The sequence below is a fragment of a genome, unplaced genomic scaffold (genome assembly GCF_019419815.1).
Source record: "Pyrus x bretschneideri cultivar Hongxiangsu unplaced genomic scaffold, Pyrus_bretschneideri_v1 Contig57, whole genome shotgun sequence".
Classification (NCBI taxonomy): Eukaryota; Viridiplantae; Streptophyta; class Magnoliopsida; order Rosales; family Rosaceae; genus Pyrus; species Pyrus x bretschneideri.
This window is the reverse complement of record NW_025999795.1, coordinates 535,346-559,258: the sequence shown is the minus strand read 5'-3', so window position 1 is coordinate 559,258 and position 23,913 is coordinate 535,346. Positions and strand designations below refer to the sequence as shown.

The 23,913-nt window shown below is 35.8% G+C and overlaps 1 protein-coding gene, 1 long non-coding RNA gene and 1 pseudogene across 2 annotated transcripts; 1 reads left to right on the top strand and 2 right to left on the bottom strand.

Moving 5' to 3' along the window:
• Positions 1-7,111: 7,111 nt before the first annotated feature.
• LOC103932238 lies at positions 7,112-10,552 on the top strand. The gene is made up of 5 exons (XR_007253368.1): positions 7,112-7,415; positions 8,167-8,566; positions 8,752-8,912; positions 9,730-9,921; positions 10,239-10,552. It is a non-coding gene; the product is annotated as an uncharacterized LOC103932238 (long non-coding RNA).
• Positions 10,553-10,731: 179 nt separating this feature from the next.
• LOC103932206 lies at positions 10,732-13,248 on the bottom strand (annotated as a pseudogene).
• A 1,241-nt stretch (positions 13,249-14,489) lies between these two features.
• Positions 14,490-17,741, bottom strand: LOC103932205 (cytokinin hydroxylase-like). Its single transcript, XM_048571056.1, has 4 exons — positions 17,395-17,741; positions 17,033-17,262; positions 16,129-16,737; positions 14,490-15,059 (listed from the first exon to the last, which is right to left on the bottom strand). The coding sequence occupies exons 1-4, from the start codon at positions 17,660-17,662 to the stop codon at positions 14,631-14,633; spliced, it is 1,536 nt and encodes a 511-aa protein (XP_048427013.1). The 5' UTR covers positions 17,663-17,741; the 3' UTR covers positions 14,490-14,630.
• Positions 17,742-23,913: the final 6,172 nt, after the last annotated feature.

The window sequence follows — 23,913 nt, the reverse complement described above, 5'->3', positions numbered from 1 at the left end:
ATGGGAAACTACAAAAGTCTTGAGCGTGCAGTGCACACTTCAAAGCCTTTGAGTTTTTCCAGAAAACACACCTCACTCTCTCTCCACGTTCCTCCCATTTTTGTGCTTTGTGCTTCTCCCTTCCCCGAGCACCGCACACATATTCGTACACACATGCAAAACAAGGACCATACCACCATCTTCTCTCCCTCATCCCTCACCTTTCTCTTCTTCCTGGTGCTCTCTCCCTCACCTCACTTCTCTGCAACTCTCTCTCTTTGTCTTTCCTTCCTTCTCCTCATTACACTATCCTCAGTCCTCACCTCTCCCGAGCTACGCACACACGGTACCACCACCCACACCACCCCACCGTCTTTGGTGAGCCCTCAAACCACACCCTCTAGACCCACACCATCTCTGCAACCTCTCACTCTCTCTCCTCGTCCCTCTCGTACCATCACCTCAAACTCCCCCGAGAACTAACCACCGAGACACCACTGGCTTCCTCATCCCTCTCACTGTTTAATCAGTTAAATTTTATGGTTACGGGAAAACCGTTACCCGATAGGGAATCCGTTACGGGGAATACCCATTCGGGTTTTTTTTCGGTTTCAGGTACGGGGAAAACAAGTGGGTTCGGTTATGGGGATGGCATATCTGAACCAATCCGCCCCGTTGCCATCCCTAATACTTACTCAAATTGTATGAATAGAATTAAGAAGGGTTGTATATCTTCAACTAAAATGAAAGGACTCGATGAATGAGTGTTTTAATGCCTATAAATACCTATTGTGGCATAATGTTTCACACACAATTTCATAAATTAGCTTCTACATTCCTTACTCTCTTCTTTCTCCATCATATTCATACAATTTCTTTCTATTTATTTTTAAGGGAATATAATTCAGTTTTGTTAATCAAATATTCCATACTTTGTTGTATCATGGAAGTGATTTGCCAATAACCCTTTAGCAAACTCATTCGAGTGGGGGCAAATAACACTTTAAGGAAACGATTCAAATCGTACATCAAAGTCAGCATTCGGATTATTCTCTATATTTCTACATTTACTCTAGCAATAAGTAGGAGAGATGGTAAAAGAAAACCTACTTAGAATTAGGGTTAGAACTATCTTATACTCCAAGAACGTCAAACTTCTACCAATGCACATTCTCCCTCCAAACCCAAAAGGCAAGTACCACATCTTGTGCTTGCACCCACCGTGGATGTCATCCTAGAACCTCTCCGGCTTGAACTCGTTGACATCCTCGCCCCATAAGGCTAGGTCGTGGTGCATGCCGACGATGTCAATCCACATGTTGGTTCCCCTCGGAATGGACAAGTCATCGCTCACTTGAATGTTGGCTTTGGTTTGGCCTTTGTGCATTTGGTGCTCAAGGGTACAGTCGGAAGACTTCATTCATCACCCGTCCCATATGCATGATTAAATTAGAGAACTTTAATGAAAAGCTTCCGGTACTGTTCATTTTAACAAAAAACTACATTTTTACACTAAAAAGTTAATCCTGGTACTATTCACTTTACTCTTTATTTTGTCCTTATCGTTAAAACTCAAAGTTTTTAAGTCATTTTCATTAGTTTTCCTTTAAATTAATCACAACCCATGAGTTCTCTGATCAATGATGGTCTCCATGTAAGTCGTTAACTATCTAATCGAGTTAATTAATGGCTGCTTAATCAACTTGATTTGATAATTACTTGGTCGTCAAGCTGTGGGTACTTGTTAATTAAATAACTAAAGAAAATAGCGGCTTCCAAATTCGGTTTGTCCAATTATGCAGATTTGGATCCTCTCCTGAGCCCAATGAGAGGATCCTCCTGACCAAGACATATGGATCGTTGGATTTTCATCCAACGACTATAATTATTATAATTTTAAAGGACTCCTATGTTTGTAGCCATTGAATTTTTATCCAACTGATCCACGTGTTTTGATCAAAAGGATCCTCTCCTTAGGCTCAAGAGAGGATCCAAATCCGCATATTTGGACAAACCGAATCAGGAAGCCGCTTTTTTCTTTAGTTATTTAATTAACAAGTACCCACAGCTTGACGACCAAGTAATGATCTAATCAAGTTGATTAAGCAGCCATTAATTAACTCGATTAGATAGTTAACGACTTACATGGAGACCATCATTGATTCTATATTTATAGAATGATTAGGGTGACTTTATCTATATTCTGATGCACCACATATATATAAGTTCATAACAACGCATGCATGCATGATATAAAATGATGAGACAAATGTGTGACATGTAGAAAGAGTAAAAAAAGGGTAACTAGACTTTTTGTTAGGGTCATTTTAGTTATCTAATCAGCCTAATTGTTAGATTGAAACCTTATTTGTCTAAATATTTTGATTGGGATCCTTAGCATCATTTAAGAGATTTAACTCATGCATTTATGCATTTAATGTCCCACAAATTATGAAATTTAAATAAATTCAAATAATATTTTTAAAATATAATAAATACTTAAAAATCAATAATAGAGTAATATTGTTCTTCACAAAATTATAGCAAAAAAATAATGTACCCACATAATTATTAACATATTTTAAAAAAATAACTATTGATATATTTTAAAACATAAAATAAATACATATAATTAGCATGGGTACATTTAGAAAAATTAAAAATAGGTACAAATACATGTAAAAGTTTTAAAAATATGGGCACAAAAAGAAATTAATATATGGGTACAAATTAAAACTAAAAATAAAATAGGTACAAATTAAAAAAGGATTGCAAATTAGAAATGGGTACAAACTAAAAATGCAAATATATGAATAAAAATTTAGCCATAAATATAAATATATCCTATATAATTTTTCTAACAATAAATGAATATATTTAGAAATAAAAAAATTATTTTGTTATTGAAGTAGTTAATGACGTTTATTAAAACCTAAGGACTTTGAACAAAAATTGAAAAGTAAAAGGTTTTAATTAATGGAGTAGCAAAAAGAGGGATGGAAACCTAGTTTCTCCTTTTTTTTATTTACGCATCGTGACAGTGTTCAGTAGACATGTCTTTGATTGAAGAAGCGTTTTCTGTTTATGATGTTCACGTTTGAATTATGAATAAATCTTTATGTGGTACTGTACTATCTTTTGTGTTTGAATAACAGTGTGGTGATTCAAATTTAGTGATATATGTGAGAAGCTACAAACATCATTAATTCTGATAATGATTTACGTAATACATATTTTCCACATATAACCATTTTTTCCACATATTTTCCATAAGGACATACCTCTATATTTAGCTTCAGCATTGGAACGGGCAACTACATTTTGTTTCTTACTCTTTCATGTAACCAAGTTGCCCTTAATGAATGTAAAGTAACTTGATGTTGAGCATCTGTCATCCACTAAGTCTAGCCAATCTGCATTAGTATAACCTTCAACTCTGTCACGCCCCGACCTGCGAATAAAGAATATTCATGAGTTAGGGTGTGAGCCATATCTTAGCTATAGAAATAAATTCTACAACCAAGATATGGATGAAAAAATTATAATAATTTGGCACGATTACACACACAATACATCATATAACAAATCTTACATAATAAAAGCTTAAGTTTACCAAATATAATTTATTGAATACGCAACGGAAATAAAATATTAGTATACAAAAGTAATTCATAACAAAAGTACCAACTAAAATAATAATTGAAATGAGTAGCTCTTGCCAATACATAAAATGTATGCAATGAGATGCATGAATGTACTCACTCACTTCTAATCCTGCTAACACATACCTAAGACACTCAAGCCTGCACGTCCCATACCATGCTTATACCACTTGACTTTGAATACCTTAGAATATGAGGTAACTCCCGTTCATCCCTTAAACCCAATTTTTGTAATTAAATTCTCAGTTTCCACTTTATTATACAGGCAATACCCCTGATGCCCAATTGTATATTCAAGCCATTCCCTCGACGCTTGACATATACAAGATTCATTATTTTTATAATCAACCAATTTGTATACTCAAGGCCTACACCCTACGCTTGACATATACAAGGTTCATTATTTTATATTTAAGGCAAACTTCAGCCCTTGAAAATCTTCACAACTCAAACACAACTTAACTTTTTTTTCTTACTTTACAAGAATGCTTATGTATATGTCATTTAACAAGGATATCAATAATCACATGCTCTATAACATTTGCAACACTAATCAAACTGTTAGTAGCCAAAATTGTATTATATTTGCAACACTAATCAAATTGTTAGTAGCCAAAATTGTATTATATTATCAATAATATATAGTATGGATAACACACAACAATCTAATTGAGAAATATTACTTTACCATTTTACTCCATCTCTCTAGGTGATATTGATGGATAAATCCGTTTTGAGTTCCATAAAGCAATTCTATTGGGTAAGCTCTCATGCATTTTCTGGGATTCCCCCCCCCCCCTCCCCCTTTTCCCTTCCCTTATTTTACAACCTTCTCAAGGGAAGTAAATGGATATTTTTGATAGTTTGGCGGGAGTACTTCTTATGGCAATGATCTCCAAAATATAAATGCATAAACAACATAAGATTTAAGTGGTTCGCCAAATCGACTACATCCACTGGGGTTTGCTTTCATTGTATTTCACTATAAGAAGGTAATATGAAATGGAGAATTTCTTTCTCGTTGGAGTGGTTCTTTCTTCTTCTTTTTCTTCTTCTTCTTCCTCTCTCTTTTTCTCCATGTCTTCCATTGGTTCTTTGCTCCTTCCTTTATAAAGATTGCATGACATCTTCATCTCCAAAAAATCTCCCAAGTGTTCTAATAAAAAGAAACCAAGTATTGTGCTAATCATTACCATGAAATGCGTTCCAATAACAAGGCAACGATTGTTGTCCTATCATTAAGAATGAAATGTGGTCCAATAGAAAAACAAAAAATGCTAAGCTAATCACTAGCCCTATTATGTGTTCCAATAGAAACACACCAAATGTTAACCTAATCATGAACTAATGAATATCATGCAAGATGTTCATTGCATCAAAGGCCATGTGAAATGTTCGAACCACAATAAGTTGTCATCTTTCTCTAGTTAGAGTGGTGAATATCATCCTAATGATTAAGATTCCTATAGATTGATAAGTAAGCACTTCTAATACCTCAAAGTGTTGCCACCTACATGCAAATAGACTAACATACACATGCTATAGACTCCACCTCTTCAACCTAATTATTCGCTTATATTAAATACCAACTTCCACCTCAACCTATCTAGAGTAGTGACTAACCCCTCCCCTTTATTCTCTAATGGTTGCCAAAACGCTACTTAGCCTTTGTGAAAAAAAATCTAGCCAAACTCATCATAATCCCCTTCTCCAATTCAAACTAAAAATATCTCTAATTACATATGAACATGAAATACTACTAGCTAGTTTTTGAAATAATTTGTAGCAAAAAGGATTTTACATTGAAACTATTTTACATATCGCAAGTAGGTTCTTGCATAAAAGAAATCTAATAAAATCACTACGTAAAAATAATTACCCACACACACACACACACACATATATATATATATAACTTTTTTTTTAAATACGGGGTATTACAAACTCTAAGATGGTTATTTCTTTTAAACAAAATTCCTTTGTTTGGGCTTCCTTTCAAATATCGCAAAATCCTCATCACTGCATTCATATGTTCCTATCCAAGATCATGCATGTATTGACTCACTACACTCAAGGCATAGGCAAAGTCCAGTCTTGTGTATGCCAAGTACATTAATGACCTTCTAACTTTTGGTATCTCCCTTTGTCAACTGGTACTCAACAATTTAATAAGGGTTGGTCGAACAATTCTCTTCTGTGTGAACTGGAAGTAATAAAGATCCAAGTAATAATGACGTTTAAATGATGGTTTCTCACATTCTCTTCTTTAGTGTTAGTTTTTTTGTTAAATTTTGCGGTCCAGATTAACTAAACTGAGCAACAGGAGCATTTTTTTTTGACAAGTCTAGCTAGGAGGAACAATACCCTTTTATATCATGTGATTTGTAAAGCCAATTAAAGATGGCTTCAGCCTTATCTTTCCAAAGTACAAATAAAAGAGAAAAAGTTGTTTTGGCTTCGCTTCATATTGAGTTTGTTGTGTTCCTCGTGTACTAAATGGCTTACCATCTCAATCACATGACAACTCAATCACATGATACTGGCATCAAGGTCCAAGCTTGGGGGTTGGAACTTTGTAGTACTGCATGCATGCGCTGGGATAATTTACAACCACCACATGCATTGTCCGTGGTGACCACTTTATTGTCTGGGATCGGACCATAATGTTGCTGCGGTGTTGCAATCAGTACTTACTGATGTGAGAAGCAGAAGTGAAAGTTTGGGGACATTTTTCAGCAATCCCATCAAGTAAACAAAAATGGAAAGCTCCACATACCTAGCTAGGAAAGATTAAGAGACAGTATCTTCATCTGATCTTTTGTTCTATTTGCTTGTTTGTCGTGTGGTTAATATGATCGATGTTGATGATTATCTGTATCTTTCAAAATCCATTTTTGTTAGAACATAAAAAATATTCGTGCTTACTCTTCATAGGGTCCTTAAGCAATTCAACTAGTGAACATTGGTGGATTTGGAATCAATAGGATATCTGTTAAATAATTGATTCCCACACTATTGAAGGTATAGTAAGGACATTTCTAATTGAACTATACTCATCATTTCATGATACTTTGATTGATTTTCTTGTGCTGGTCATTGTTTCATTTTGATGAAGAACGAAAGAATTCATGTACCTCTGTCCTCAAAATAAGTTTAAGTTGGTCGTTATCATATACATTTTATACTAAAGTCCAGGAGCGCATATCTTTTTTAGTTGCTAAAAAATTGTAGTTAGGAGTTTAATAGCTTGGTAAAATTTCAAACGTAGTCCTTTTTGTATGGTTAAAGTAAAGTCTTCGTTGAACTTTACTCATGTTTGTGCAGACTTTGTAAACTTGCCATATACGGGGCGTGCCATCAGTGCTAATTCTGAGTCAAAAATGATAGACAAATTGTTTTTACTTGATCCTGTGTTACACAAGGTTAGTCTCTCATCACCGACCTGTTAACAAAAATTACCTCTTTTTTTTTTTTTTTTTCTTTTTTTTTTTTTTTTGAAATTGTGGTGCATCTTACTTGGCTACTTCTTGGTTTGTTTCTCTATTCGTTTGTACTCCATGTTTGCGAAGTGACAGTTATATATGTTTGATCATTTGAAAACCTGTGATTACGATAACAGAATACAAGTTTCGCATGCTAAGCGACTGTTGTTGGATTCGATTTAGCTAGGGGTTGGTGGTACAAGTCCTGTCCATCCAGCCAAAGTTGAAATAAGACGTCTGGATCGTTTGAGTGCAACGAACATGGTTTGATGAACAAATTACCCGAACCATGGTAATGTTCTTTTGCATCTATTTTTCATCTGCCTGGTTATATTAAGTTGCTAACTCATTTTTTAATTTCTGATGGTTATGAAATTCATACATAATAATGTTTTTATGCCTATGATATTTTATGCAACAACAAGGTTGAACGTGTAACAAAAGTTACCGTTACGTATGTCTTTGAATTTTATAGAACGACTTTGCACATGAAACTACCATTTTTATGTTTATGAATTGTTAATTTTGCTATGCCGAACAATGTCTTTCGGTATATCTTTATACTTGATGGCTCAATCTGCGACATCTTGAATTCACTTTGATGTATACACACAGGCACATGCGCTTATCCAGCCAGTATATACTTTTGCAATCACTCTTGTGCCTGAATTAATCTTTGTTCGTAATCTCAATGCATGCATACAGATAACTTTGGGGTGGTCTCCATCCCCATTATATTTTGGCTGCTGTTTGACCCTTGCGAGTGTAGAGTTTACCTTGCAGAGTTAGGAAAGTATTATTTCCATTTCTGCTTTTGTTTTATAAAACTGGGGAACAAAGACTGTATACTTTGTTGTTGTAGATTTATTTTGCAGTCTATTAATGTTGGGTGATATGGATCTAAATTATTTGTGTGTCTTTTTGTCGATGTTATTCGTGCATACGCTTCATTACGATGGTTCTAATGCATTTTCTAGATTGCTCACAAGATTGGTATTAGCAGTGATGGTTGTCTAACACAAGAATATCCTCCTCTTGCACAGGTTCAAAATCAATCTTATTGTGGAAGTCAACACGAATCAGCACAACTTCCTCATGATAGGAAGGCACGTCGAAAAGATACTTCGTGTTTCTTGCCACACTTTGGTGATACAAGACGGATATGAGGATCCTTTTGTGGTGCCGCCAATTCTTAAAAATTTGGTCGGTGAGTCAAAAACATTTCAACTCTCTTTTGGAAATCAAAACAGCAACTTTGGGAAGATAGATTTCATCGTTCATGGACTGCTTCAAGACCAAGCACTCTCCAACCCAGTGATCGGCTCAATCAAATCACAAATGCCCACTCCCTTCCCAACCACTGGATCAACAACCCCGACCAATTGCAGCCGCCAAGACTTCGAATAGAGCATTGTTCCTTGATCAAGCAGACAAATCTAACAGGTAAACTTTCCCTTCCGATAAATGCTCTCATATGTCAATCTTATTAACCATACTTGTTTCTCTTGGGTAAATGTTTGCGCAGTCATCAAAAACTGTCGGCCAATCTTTTTTTACCACTCTTTCGTACTATTTTCTGTAACTATCACGTTTATCTCTATCCTTATCAATTTTACCTTCATTCACAGCAAAAAACCTTGCAGCGAGTAAATAGGCACAACCAATTCTGCCAGAATTGCTGGAGAATTCCACAATCTGGTTTTCCCCAAAATCAAACCTGCCGACAGAGTTCTGATTGCCGCCCTCAAGACAAAAACTCAGGCAAAAAAAAAAAAAAAAACAAAGATAGGTAAATTACAATTTATTTTTAGCACGCATGCCTGCAGAACATCCATGATGGCAACCTTTATTACATTATTATTTATGTTTTTTGCTATAGTGTGGAGGATGTCCGATCTCAGAAAAAGTGAACAACCACACTCTCTGTGATGGAGTGCTACAGGGCATGTTGCATGTTTTTTTGTTTGAACATTTGTGTTTGACAACTTACTTGCTCGAACAACGCTTTTTCCGTGTTTTGTTAGCTGCTAAAATAGGTGCGTAGCTTGCAAGACATATATTTTGCCGTCTTAACTGCATGGGCAAAATATGTGTGAACTACAGGTTGCTTCTGTTTCTTCTATTTCATATGGAAACAGATCTTCTCTTCTTTAGTGTATGAAGTTTAATGATCGTTTCTCACATTCTCTTTTTTAGTGTTACTAGATGTCACTACCTGTATAATCATGTCCAAATACAGTTTCATGTATTAGGATTGGTGTGCTTTTAAATGACCGAAAGGGTATAGTCGTAAGGCTTGCCTTTGTCATTGGTTTCAGCTTCTTCAGTAGACCTTTCGGGTTTTACTTGCATGTGAATTGTTGAACTTTAAAATTGTGAGGAACTTTTTTTTCCTCCCATTTTTCGTAGATAAGCTTTTACGAATGCCATGCGGGTATGAATATACGTAATTTTTAATCTGAGATCATTTCTCCATACCTATGAATGCTGAGCAAAAACTCACTATACTGTCTTTTTTTCCTTTTATGTTTAATTTATCGCCTAAATTTTCATTTATGTATCTCTAACAATTAAGGGGAGTACAAGCTTACCGATTATTGTTGCAGAGTGATAAGCCGGCAGAGGCTGAAGGTGCAGAACGGGGAGAGAAGATTGAAGATCTTTCCAAACCAGGCTCAGATTTGTTTGAAAGCAACTTTAAAGAACTTCAAAAATGGGTTGAAGTGAAGTCCTCCAAAAACGGAACTCTCTCAGTACTACGTGAGAAACGTTCTGGAAGGCTTGGAACAGAACTGAAGGTATTTTTCTCTTTCCTATCTTAACCTTTGGAATAGCACACTGCGTCTCACCTAAAACCATGTATAATCTCATAGGATCAGTATCATTTGCACTTTCTGGTAGGTTTTTTGATTGAACTGCTTGAGTAATTCTACTTGTATGTTAGCTCAATAAACACATTAATATAATAAGTTCCAAGCCAATCGAAAAGAATTCAAAGCGCTCTAGAAACATACAATCTGGTCCTGTAGTCATTTGTAGTTTCAAGGTTTGTATTTCCCTGGAAATATTGTCAAAGAGGAACAGTTTATCTAACTGATCATATTTACGAGTGCAGTTTCTGAATGACGTAATTCAAAATGATGGGGAGCCTCCCAAGAAGAAGTTCTACGACCTGAAGATTTCCTTGCTCGATGAGATTGGCTGGCAACATTTGGCGGCACACGAGAGGCAATGGATGCATGTCCGCTTTCCACCAAGTTTACCTCTTTTTTAGAGTTACTCCATTTCAATTCTCAGAGATCAAATAAATGCGAATAGTAATATCACACTAAAATGTGCTAGACCCTGTGACTGATTGAGCTAGTTTTTCGACTACTTAAAGAATAGTCTGTATGACGTTTAAATGATTGTTCCTCACATTCTCTTCTATCTGTAGTGCTTGTGATTATACTCGTCTTCTGTCTTTGAAGTGAAATAAAACTTAACACGGAAGGACGGACTACAAAAATCCTTTGCAAGTTGAACTATATGTGTATTTGTTTCTTTTGCTTTTTATTCAAGAGATCAATGCTGTTAATTTCCAATAAGGATTAGAAGTGATAAGATCGTAGAACCCAAGTGCCTAGAGGGGCTGGAGTGCTAGAGGCAGGCCATAGAAAGGTCTCAGAGTGAGCTCAATGGAAGGCAAGTGGCTATAAGTTGGAGAGATGGTAAAAGAAAACCTAGTTAGAATTAGGGTTAGAACTATCTTGTACTCCAAGAAAGTTAAGTTTCGACCAATGCACATCCTCCCTCCAAACCCAAAGGGCAAGTACCCCATCTTGTGCGGGTTAGAACTATCTTGTACTCCATGAAAGTTAAGTTTCGACCAATGCACATCCTCCCTCCAAACCCAAAGGGCAAGTACCCCATCTTGTGCTTGCACCCGCCGTGGATGTTGTCCTTGAACCTCTCCGGCTTGAACTCGTTGACGTCCTCGCCCCAAAGGGCCGGGTCGTGGTGCATGCCGACGATGTCAATCCACATGTTGGTACCACTCGGAATGGCAGGTCGTCGCTCACATGAATGTCGGCTTTGGCTTGCCTTCGTGCATTTTGTGACGAACGGTATAGTCAGTAAGGCTTCATTCATCACCCATCCCATCTGCATCATTAAATTAAGCACAATCAATTATGGTGTTTGAATAAACGCATCTTACCGGAGAAAATAAAAAGACAAAAAGCGGCCCGTTTGGTGGGCTGGATGGGATTGAGCCTAGGGATAGGATTAGATGGGTAGAAACTTGTAAGACATGACTTGTAACCTATGTATAAGGATAAGTCAGATAATCCACTCTATTGTAAATTCACAACCCATCATGTCTAGTCACATCTATCTCACATTGTGACACAACAACAACGAACTAGACTCAATTCCATTTTAATTGATCACAACTGATCCCATTGAGCCCACCAAATGGGGCAGAGGAAAGTTTTACCTTCTTAAGTCCAGAAAGCATGTCCACATCAATTTCTTTAGCTCCGACCACTTCCCTAATCTTTTCTCTCAACTGATGTTGCCAATCCTGGTGGGTGGCCAGAAGCAACATTGTCCATGTGATTGCCAATGCCCTTGTCTCAAGACCTCCAAGGAAAAATGTCTTGCACTCATCCACAAGTTCTTGTGTTGTGAGGCCTCGTTCACTCTCCTTAAGCAACAAGCCAAGCAGGTCACGCTGCGGCGTCGACCCTTTGATGGATTTTCGCCTTTCGTCAATGATTGACAAGAACAATTAGTTGATTTCTTGCCCAAGTTTTCTGGCCTCTAGGGTTTCCTTAGGGTGCATCATTTTTCGGAAAGGAACTCCCACAAGAGGGCTCGTTTTGAAGAGTGTCATTTGCAAGGTTCTTAGTTTTTCGAACACTAGGCGGCCACTTTGGTAGCTGATGCCAAAGCTGGTCTTGGCGATGAGGTCTCCCTGCGGTAGCCGTGATTTCTCTCTCGACATCGATTTCTTGAGCACCGGAATCTTTCCAATTGTCTAGCATTTTGTTGGTGGTCTCCACGATTAAGCTCGCAATTGCCTGTATAACATTGATTGAACATGGAATATAATTTGGTGGGTTTCAGTAAAAAGTATGTTAACAGTCAAAAGCAGTAGAAGAATAAATGCTGCTTCACGAACTAAGGTTTTATATTATGTTTGTGGAGTATAATGCTTGCCCATTTCCGGTTTGTTTATGTCAATAAACTGGAAAAAGGGCAAAGCATAATATCAAGTATTGTATATGATATACTATGTGTTTGATATGCATATATATAGAAAGAGCGAGAGTGTATATATACCTTCAAGTTTGTTGGGTTAAAAGCAGGAGTGATAACATGGCAGTGACGAACCCAGTCTTCCCCTTCGGACATGACTAGGCCATTACCGAACATCGGGGCTCTATCGCATCGGAACACCGCTGGCTTCCCCAAGTTCTTTGCTGTCACCTCCGCAGACAGTTTTTCAGTAGCTCTGGATCTGCTATGTACAAAAATGGCTCAGTCCCCAACCAACAAACGAACGTCTTTCCTGTAAATATACACAAACACAAATCAATCATTTTATATAAACATTTATCATTATTGACATGAATATATGGGCATGCAAATGTGTTTTGAGATGGTTATCAAACGGGCACTTAAACGTGTGAGTTTACTTACCGAAAGAGTTTTGCCATCGAGTAAAAAAAGGAAAAGGTATGTCATGGGAGATATTTGAACTTTGAACATTGATGATGATCTTCTTTTTCATCTCACTTAGATTTCCGAATGGAAACCTTGGAGAGGGACCATCCAACCCATTTTTCTTGAGCTTCCTGTACGCAAGAATTGGAAAAACCCAGAAAGAAAATATTAATCTGCAGAAAATATACAGAAGCGCCATGACGATGGCGATGACGAAAATTAGAAGAATGATCTCCGTATCTCTCTCTCTCTGTATGTCTCGTTAGTTTATCCAACTTATCTCTACTAATCTCTACTAAATAATAAAACACTCATTGTCAACCAAAATTTTATAAAATTATCAAGTTTAACTCTCTAATTAAAACAGAACATGAATAAGAAATATGAGGCAGAAATGTAATTTCACACAACCAAATTTTGCTTTTTTTTTTCAAAGCCTCATGTACATTTACAATTCTAACATATCTCTAATTAAAAAAGTAAAAATAAAAAAAAATAAAAAAAAACTTCTCACTCCCACATTCTCTATCACTCTCTTCCTCTCTCCTTCTATTTCAAAAACAAAAAAACAAAAAAATTCTCACACACTTTGTTTGTGCCCATATGCTAGTAAGTTTATAATATATACTATATACTATACAGGCACACACGCCTTATTTTACTAGGAAAGTAAATCCTAAAAATTACAAATAATTACAAGGAAGGTAATCTACAGTGTAAGGAAAGGAATGTACAATACAAGGAAGTTAATATACAATACAAGGACGGTAATCTACAAAAGATAGGAAAACTAAATCCTAAAGATCACAATTAATTACAAATCCTAAACCTACAAAATATAGGAATCCTAGAATATTTACAATAAAGTCAACATTCCCCCTCAAGTTGGTGCATAGATAAAACTTGCTCAACCTGATAAGTTAGTCCTGAAACACTTTACTAGATACTCCATGAGTAAGAATATCAGTCTGTTGCTCTCCTGAAGTTTTCGATCTTCTGAGTACTCATTCTTAGTGGTCTAGTAGCATATTAGATGTGTTTGTTTCTTTAACTTCCAAAGTATGTCAAAAGCACGCTTGTTTGATCTCATGAATGCTGAAAACAGTCCCAATATACTACACAAGGAAAAATTATGTACTTTTGACACCCAATAAGCTTTTCATCTTTTGAGTGATCATTCTCAAAAGTCTAATAGCATATTATATGTATTTATTTGCTTAAGTTCCAAAATATATCACACGACGCTCGTTTGATCCCATAGATGCCGAAAACAATCCAAATACACTCCAAAAGAAAAAGCTATGTACTTTTAATATCCAGTAAGCTTTGATCTTTTGAGTATTCATTCTTAGTGGTCTAGTAGCATATAGATGTGTTTTTTGCTTAAATTCCAAAATGTCCCAAATGCCTACTTATTTGATCCCATGAATGTCGAATATTGTCTAAATACGCTCCAATAAGTTTCAATACGTAATGCTTATTATTATACCTTGTCTTTTGTCTTCGTAGTGAAATAAAACTCACGGGTCCTAAAACACTCATCCCCTTGGGACTTCAAATTAAAGACCGGTTTGGTAGTATCCTTAGCTCATTTAGTTGTCATGATATTTGTTTCTTTTGCTTTTTATTCAGTATAACAAAGCCGCTAACTTCCAAATATTCAATATGGCTTACAATGAGATGCCACTTGAAAGGATTTATTAATGAATAAAAAATTAATTGAATGACTCTAAGGCAAAAGGAGAAACTCTTAAGAAATGACTGATGAACACGTGATAAGATCGTAGGGCCCAAGTGCTTAGAGGGGCTGAAGTACTAGCGGCAGGCCATCGGAAGGCCTCAGAGAGAGCACAATAGAAGGGGAGTGGCGATAAGTGGGAGAGATGTTAAAAGAAAACCTAGTTAGAATTAGGGTTAGAACTATCTTATACTCCAAGAACGTCAAGTTTCTACCAATGCACATTCTCCCTCCAAACCCAAAAGGCAAGTACCCCATCTTGTGCTTGCACCCACCGTGGATGTCGTCCTTGAACCTCTCCGGCTTGAACTCGTTGACGTCCTCGCCCCAAAGGGCCGGGTCGTGGTGCATGCCGACGATGTCAATCCACATATTGGTTCCCCTAGGAATGGACAAGTCATTGCTCACTTGAATGTCGGCTTTGGCTTGCCTTTGTGCATTTGGTGCCGAAGGGTAAAGTCGGAAAACTTCATTCATCACCCATCCCATCTGCATGATTAAATTAATCACAACCAATTAGTTCTCTGATCAATATTAATATACTCAAACATCTACATGTGCAAAAAAAAAAAATAGTTTTAACGAAACACTTCCGGTACTGTTCACTTTTAACGAAAATGACATTTTTACCCTAAAAAATCATTCTTGATACTATTCACTTACAACACATGTTTGTTATTTTAATTAAAACTCAAAATCTTCAAGCTATTTTCATTAGTTATTATACGTGACAGTGACATGTTAATCTCTCCCAAACAGAAGGCAAATGGGAATGTCATGAGCACCCTTCCCACGTGCCAAAAGCGTGGACTGTGGTCAAATGTATCGCTCTGTTGTTTGACCGCTGACAATTTGACCAAATAGGTCTGACCTTTTATTCTTTTCTTTCTTTGTTTTAGGGTTTCAGAGTTGCATATTTGGAAAAACCGAATCTGGAAGCCGCTTTTTTCTTTAGTTATTCAATTAACAAGTACCCACAGCTTGACGACCAAGTAATTATCTAATCAAGTTGATTAACAAGCCAATAAGTAACTCGATTAGATAGTTAACGACTTACATGGAGACCATCATTGATTCTATATTTATAGAATTATTAGGGTTAGACTTTATCTTTATAGAAATTATATAAGTTTATAACAACGCATGCATGCATGATATAAAATGATGAGACAAATGTGTGACAAATAGAAAGAGAAAAAAAGAGAGTAACTTAGACTTTTTTTTAAGGAAAACTAACGAAAAATTTTAAATAAAACTTTAGTTTTAATGAAAAATGACAAATAAAGGTGTAGTGAATAGTACCATAGAAAGGTAAAAATGTGGTTTTTCGTTAAAATTGAATAGTACCTAGGAGTGTTTTGTTAAAACTCCTATTTTTTTATTTTACGCGTCGTGACAGTGTTCAGGGTTATGTTTTTTATTGGAGAAGCTTTTTCTGTTTATGATGTCCATGTTTGAATTATGAATAAATCTTTATGTGTTACTGTACTATCTTATGGTGTTTGAATAAGCGCATCTTATCGGACAAAACAAAAGGACAGAAAGAAAAAGGTTTTACCTTCTTTAGTCCAGAAAGCATGTTCACATCAATTCCTTTATCTCCGAACACTTCCCTAATCTCCTCTCTCAACTGATGTTGCCAATCCTGGTGGGTGGCCAGAAGCAACATTGTCCATGTGATTGCCAATGCAGTTGTCTCATGACCTCCAAAGAAAAATGTCTTGCACTCATCCACTAGTTCTTGTGTGGTTAAGGACTTTGTGAAGCCTCCTTGTTCACTCTGTTTAAGCAACAAGCCAAGCAGGTCGTGCTGCGGCGTCGACCCTCTGATGGATTTTCGCCTTTCGTCAATGAGTGACAAGAACAATTGGTTAATTTCTTGCCCAAGTTTTCTGGCCTCTAGGGTTTTCTTAGGGTGCAACATTTTTCCGAAAGGAACTCCCACAAAACGAACCGTTTTGAAGAGTGTCATTTGCAAGGCTCTTAGTTTTTCAAACACTGGGCGGCCACTTTGGTCGCTGATGCCAAAGCTGGTCTTGGCGATGATTTCTCCGGCGGTTGTTATGATTTCTCTCTCGACGTCGATTTCTTGAGTTCCGGAATCTATGAGAGTCACCCAGTTGTCTAGCATTTTGTTGGTGGTCTCCACCATTACGCTCGCCATTGCCTGTACATTGATTGGATATGGCATATAATTTAGTAGGTTTGATAAAAAAAATGTTAAAAGCCAAAGCACTAGAAGAACAAATGCTTCACTACTTCAGGTTTTATATTCATTTTGCGGAATACAATGCTTTACCCATTTCTGGTTTGTTATAAATTACACATAAACAAACCGAAAGTAGAAATGGGCAAAGCATTAAGTACAGTACTCTATCTAATACATTATGTCTTTGATATATATATATATATATATAGAGAGAGAGAGAGAGAGAGAGAGAGAGAGAGAGAGGTATATATACCTTCAAGTTTGTTGGGTTAAAAGCAGGAGTGATAACATGGCGGTGACGGACCCAGTCATCGCCTTCGGACATGAGTAGGCCATTACCAAACATCGGGGATCTATCGCGTCGGAACACCGCAGGCTTCCCCCAGTTCTTTGCTGTCACCTCCGTAGACAGTTTTTTCAGTAGCTCTGGATCTGCTATGTACAAAAATGGCTCCGTCCCCAACCAATAAACGAACATCTTTCCTGCAAATGTACACAAACACAAATCAATCATTTTATACAAACATTTATCACTTATTGACATGAATATTTGAACGTGCAAAAGTTTTCTGAGATGGTTTTCAAACGGGCACTTAAACGTGTGAGTTTACTTACCGAAAGAGTTTTGCCAGCGAGTAAAAAAAGGAAAAAGAGTTGAGTGTATGTCATGGGAGATATTTGAACTTTGAACATTGATGATCTTCTTTTTCATCTCACTCAGATTTCCGAAGGGAAAACTTGGAGATGGACCGTTCAACCCATTTCTCTTGAGCTTCCTGGACGCAAGAACTGGAAAAACCCAGAAGGAAAATATTAATCTGCAGAAAACATACAGAAGTGCCATGACGATGGCGATGACAAAACCTAGAACAATGGTCTCCATATCTCTCTCCCTCTCTCTCTCTCTCTCTCTCTATCTCTCTCTCTGTGTATGTCTATGAAAACGTTGTTGTAGTAATTAGCTAGGCTTGTATGTTTGTGAGTATCAGAAGAGAATGGAGGGAGTATTTATAGGAGGAGAGGGGATATGCTGATTGAGTTTAATTTGGACCAGGAAGTTTTGACCATGACCTACAAAACTTTCATGACGTGGCTTTTTTAAGGGCCGGGCCTTACCTTCCTTTGAATAGATGTGAAGGTTTTCCTAGCTAGTTCCTTCATTCCCATTCCACCCCCATGCGAGCAACCAAATGGTTATAACTTTTCAGCTGTGAGTTAGAACAGTTGATGAGAATATTATCTCGGTATATACACTTTAGTTAAATCTTTACTTTTGAAGAAACGGATTTAGCCAAGTTTATTAAAAGAGTTTGTTCTCGTACACGCAACAAAATTTGAATTCACTTTCGTTTAAAGTTAAAGCGTTTGTTGTCGAGCATTTATTACATTTTTGCCCTTGTTGAAAAGCCCCTTTTGTTTTGTCATGGATTTGATCATCAATTCAGACAAGCACTGGGCCTGCGGTTGAAAAGTGTTCTGTCATGGTGTGGACGTCGGAACACCGTCCCTTCTTCTTATTCACTTTTTTTTTTTTTAAGTGTTATTTACACATTTATTTTTATCTTTCACACACTTTTATTAATTTTTGTCATTATTTTTTTTAATTTATTCGATTCAACGATCAAAAACTTAAAAAGATGTGGAAGAAGTAAAAGTAGATTTGTGGACAGCATCACATTTTTTTAAAGACTTATTCCTTCTTTTTTGTTTTATAACATCATATATTGTTATCCTGTACCAGGTTACGGCTGTGGTTCCAGTCAACAACTGCTTTGTAGACCAGAAAGACATTTTGATTAGTTTTTTTTTTCCAAATTTTTTTTTATCAGTTGCCGCATTCTAAAGCTTAATATTTATTTAAAACTTGAGAGCAACTCCAATTTTATGTCATTTAATTAAAATGACATAAAATCAAATTAATTTGACAGTAATCTATAGAGTGACGTAAAAATACACTCCGATTATATGTATAAGATGGGAAAAAAGGAATCGATGTTAAAAAATGTGTCAATTTTGTGTGTTTAATAATGTTACTCTCACAAAATATATATTAAGAATTAACGTTTTACTTTATAATATAAGAATTGTAAATTATAGTAATAGTACACTCGAGATTTACATGCCATGGTTTCATACTTTAAAAACGAGACTCACATTTAATGGATTAGAAGATGATTCTTTTAATAATACAGAAGATTATACCTCAAATAGATATTACCCATCAAGTACATGTGATATATATATATATATATATATATATATATTACTCTGAAAAACACTCAAATTTAAATATTTTAGTGGTTATCACTATCAACTACATGATCGAATAATGTCGCAAAACCAGATGTTTATTAACAATGTGCATATGTAAAATGATTACATATCCGATTCAAAATCAATTGATGGAAATCGTTAAGCACTTAATACAAAACTTTCATCTTTATTGAGAGTTCGGTTGCATCAACTTTCGTGTTTGATCGTACGAAAATAATGCATTTGTCCAGTAGCATACAATTGATGGAAATCGTTTGAGCACTTAAACGCAAGACTTTTATTCTTACTGAGAGATTGTTGCATGAATTTCCGTGTTTGATAGCATGAAAATAATGCATTTGTCTAATAACATACAACTGATGGAAATCTTTTAAGCACTTAATGCAAGACGTTCATCTTTACTAGGAGTTAAATTGCATAAACTTTCGCGTTTGATCATATGTAAAGAGTAATCCTCGAGAGATTAAATTTTTTAAACCAAATGATGTGTCACTAATAAGAAATAAGCATGTTAATCGGCACTTAATTAATAATCCAATCATTTACAACAACATCATTTAGTTTACAAATTTGGTTTAAAAAATTTGATCTTCCTAGCATTACTCGCATGTAAATAATGCATTTCTCCAATAGCATACAATTGATGGAAATATTTTAAGCACTTAACGCAAGACTTTTACCTTTACTGAGAATTTGGTTGCATTAACTTTCCACATTTAATCGCATGATAATAATGCATTGTCCTGTAACATACAATTGATAAAAATCATATAAGCACTTAATGCAAGACTTTTATCTATATTGAATTCGGTTGCATGAACTTCTGTGTTTGATCGCATGAAAATAATGCATTTGTCCAGTACCGTACAATTGATGGAAATCATTTAAGCACTTAATGCAAGACTTTCATCTTTACTGAGAATTCATTGCATGAATTTCCGTATTTGATCACATAAAAATAATGCATTTGTTTGTCCAATAGCATACAAACGTTAGGATTAATTTTTGTCCTTTTACGTGCAGTTTTTGTTTGACCATATTTGACCAGAAGCCCCATATGGAGGCTGTCAAACAAACGCGCATCAGTTTGGAGGGAATTATCTAAAAATTATGTGTTTCATGCATACTTTTACTGACGACTTAGACAACAAGTACATATTTGAATTCAACAGCGGACCATCTCGCATAAATTCAAAACATAACGGACTGGCATGGTTTTCACGTTTGAACCAATTTTGTAACGACTGCATGCCGCCACAAATCAGTTACCTTCCTTTTGTTTTGTTGAACACCAAATTGGTTTCCTATCCATCGTGCCCATAATGCATGTTATCTATTTTCCAATTTTTGCATCATGAAACTGATAACAAGTTAAGGATCTAGGACAGTACTTCTACGTTACGGTTAAAATATTGAGGTTCTAATAATGATCATATCGACCATGTATCAAGAGTCGTAAGTTTCAATATCAACGACATCGACCGTATATCAATTACATGTATGCTTTTATAGAATGTTGCAAGAAGCGTGCACGGCCAGATGGAAGTACGGACCAAGGTGCAGGGACGGAATTCTCTATAAAATGTATATGTGTGTGTGTGTGTGTGTGTATATATATGTAGATATGTGTGCAGGGGTGGATCAAAGTAGCCAAGGACTAAGGTGGTCTCAGGACCACCCCAGTCCGAAAAATATACATGTGAAGGCCTTCTGGGAACCTTTCGAAGTTTGGTACATGTCCCTTTTGTGTCTACTAAATGTTTGATATAATGCATTTTACTATGCATAACTATTTACATGGGCATAACAACCCCACTGTCACATCCCAGCCTGGGGTCCACCACATCTTGGGCCCGCTTCACCACCGTAGCACGATATTGTGCGCTTTGGGCCCCGACCACGCCCTCACGGTTTTGTTTTTGGGAACTCACACGAGAACTTCCCAGTGGATTACCCATCATGGAAGTGCTCTCGCGCGCTACTCGCTCAACTTTGGAGTTCCCATGGAACCCGAAGACAGTGAGCTCCCAAAAGGCCTCGTGTTAGGTAGGGATGGAAATATACATATAAGGATCACTCCCCTGGGCGATGTGGGATCTTACAATCCACCTCCCTTAGGGCCCAACGTCCTCATCGGCACACCACGACCAGGGTTAGGCTCTGATACCAAATTGTCACATCCTAGCCAGGGGTCCACCATATCTCGAGCCTACTCCACCACCGTAGCACGATATTGTCCGCTTTGGGCCCCGACCACACCCTCACGGTTTTGTTTCTGGGAACTCACACAAGAATTTCCCAATGGATCACCCATCATGGGAGTGCTCTCACGCGCTACTCGCTTAACTTTGGAGTTCCCATGGAACCCGCAGCCAGTGAGCTCCCAAAAGGCTTCGTGCTACATAGGGATGGGAATATACATATAAGGATCACTCCCCTGGGCAATGTGGGATCTTACAATAATCAGAGTGGCGCAGCGGTCAATACCATGCTACGGTGGTGGAGCGGGCCCGGGATGTGGTGGACCCCGGGCCGGGATGTGACACCCACCAAGTGAATAAACTGAACTTTGTTTTTGCACATTTCGCATCCTGTTTCTATTTTAAAAAATAAAAAATAAAATAACTTGTATTTAACACTAGACCCCCAAAGTTTAAATCATAGGGTGCTTTAGACTTTGGCCCTTACAATTCATTATTTCTAGATAAAAACTCATCTATCTTTAAAAATCCAGTTTAAGCCCAAATTTAAAATTTGCAAACATATAGGAACACTATTGACCTATTAATACAACTTATTTACACTTATGCCACTCATACTTTATGGTCCCTTTTCCAAATTCCTAAATTTATGACAAATTAAAAGTAGTAGAAAAAGTGAAATAAAATGAAAAAAGTGTTTGCATTAACCGTATCCATTGCAAACTAGAAAAGTAGTTTTTTTTTTTTTTTGTGATATATTTTGTAGCAATTTTATCCATATTAATTGATAGGTAAATTAGTTTGTTCCAATTATTTAAAAAAAAAAAAATACTACACCTATATTATATATTTTGAATCAAATAACATTCCTCTAACATTTAGGTAAATTATTTTCTATGTATTTTTATATGTGTTAGACACGTTTTGTTGTTGTATAAACATGAGTGGAACATAATATTGTTGATTTTATACATGAAACTGCATTTCTTTTGTTACAGGTAAATTATTTTCCATGTACAAGTACTTATGTTAGGCAAGTTTTGTTGTTGGTACATACAATATTTTGTATCATTGTAAAGAAAGATATTACATTACACCCATGGTATAATTGTTGTAGGTAAATTATTGGAAATTAATTTGTAGTTAGGTAATGAACATTTTGCATCATTGGAAATGAACATTTCAAAGAGTAGGTAGGTATATTAATTTGTTCTAATTATATAAAAAAAAAAAATTTACTACACCTAGTTATATTTAATTTTTCCAATTATTAAAAAAATTTATACTACACCCAACCAAATAACATTTCTCTAACTTGTAGGTAAATTATTTTTCATGTATTGTTAGAAATGTTAGGCACGGTTTATTGTTGTATAAACAAGTGTAACATAGTATTTTTAATACTATGCATCGAACTACATTTCTTCTTAATATAGGTAAATTATTTTCCATGTATTAGTAATATGTTAGGCACGTTTTGTTGTTGGTATAAACATTATTTTGCATCATTGTAAAAAAGAGATATTATATTACACCCATGGTATAATTGTTCGTAGGTAAATAAATGTGCATGTAGATAATGAAATACAATGTTCTAATATATTAATAAAAGAAGGATAAATTCAAAAGTATTCAAGAGTAGGGTGAAAAAACTAAATCGAATAGTTTTATGAAAATTCAAAACCTTTCTAAAAAAGTAATATGCAATAAATTTTTAACATTAATGTCTCTATTTTTTTCTTGTTGCAAAATCATTTACTACTTCCTTACAATTAATTGTCTACATCAAGTATGTAATAGGGGTATTTTAGGCATGTGAAAAATGTAAAATGTGTGAATTAACATGAAGTTAATGAATTTGCTTATGTGGATCCTAGTCATTGGGTTTTCTTTGAGTAAAAAGATTATCTAGGGTTTAATATGAAGAAAATTAAGTTTGAAGGGCTAAAGTCATATTTTCACATATATATATATATGTGTGTGTGTGTGTGTGTGTGTGTATAATATAGGATAACATAAAAAACTTGTGCTCTACGTGAACTTCTATCTAGCTTTGCCTGAATCTTAGAACGGTTCAAAGGACAAGGCGGGGACGAACGTTCTGATCCATCTTGGCAAGAGTCCCAGTCTTGATTATTTTTCCCGTCAAAATTGTAGTAAGTCACATATAATCACCAGTTTTCATTTCCTTTATTCTTTTTCTATATAATGAAACGTTTTAAAAGTAACAAAATTGATTAGTCAGCAGAGATTAATTTCAACGTTAAAAATCATGCATGCGAAGTACGAAGAATAAAATGGAGTTTTCTGCCACATGCTCTCGGATACTAATTCCAAGGTGATTATTTTAGTACAAGTATCTTCCTAATCATTTCCATATTCCATTACTAATTTCATATTTAAAGTTGAATTTCCAAAAAAAAAAAAAGGAAATTAAAGTTGAATTTGACACGTTTGGAAAAGAAAAAAAATTCTAAGAAGACATTTTCAAAAGTCGAATTTTTTATGGACTCTCAATTTGCATGACACCCAAGAACTCAAAGTACATTCTCTCATAAAAAAAAATTAAAAAAAACTCAAAGTACATACATACATATATATATATATGTATGTAATACTTTAATTTTATATTGAAGATAAATGTTAACGAGACTTTCAA

Coding starts and splice junctions, on each gene's coding strand:
- LOC103932205 (XM_048571056.1), bottom strand. CDS start 17,662: ATGGAGACCATTGTTCTAGGTTTTGTCATCGCCATCGTCATGGCACTT. Junction 16,738..17,032: donor TTAACCCAACAAACTTGAAG/GTATATATACCT, acceptor ATCAATGTACAG/GCAATGGCGAGCGTAATGGT. Junction 15,060..16,128: donor TGCTTTCTGGACTAAAGAAG/GTAAAACCTTTT, acceptor TTAATCATGCAG/ATGGGATGGGTGATGAATGA.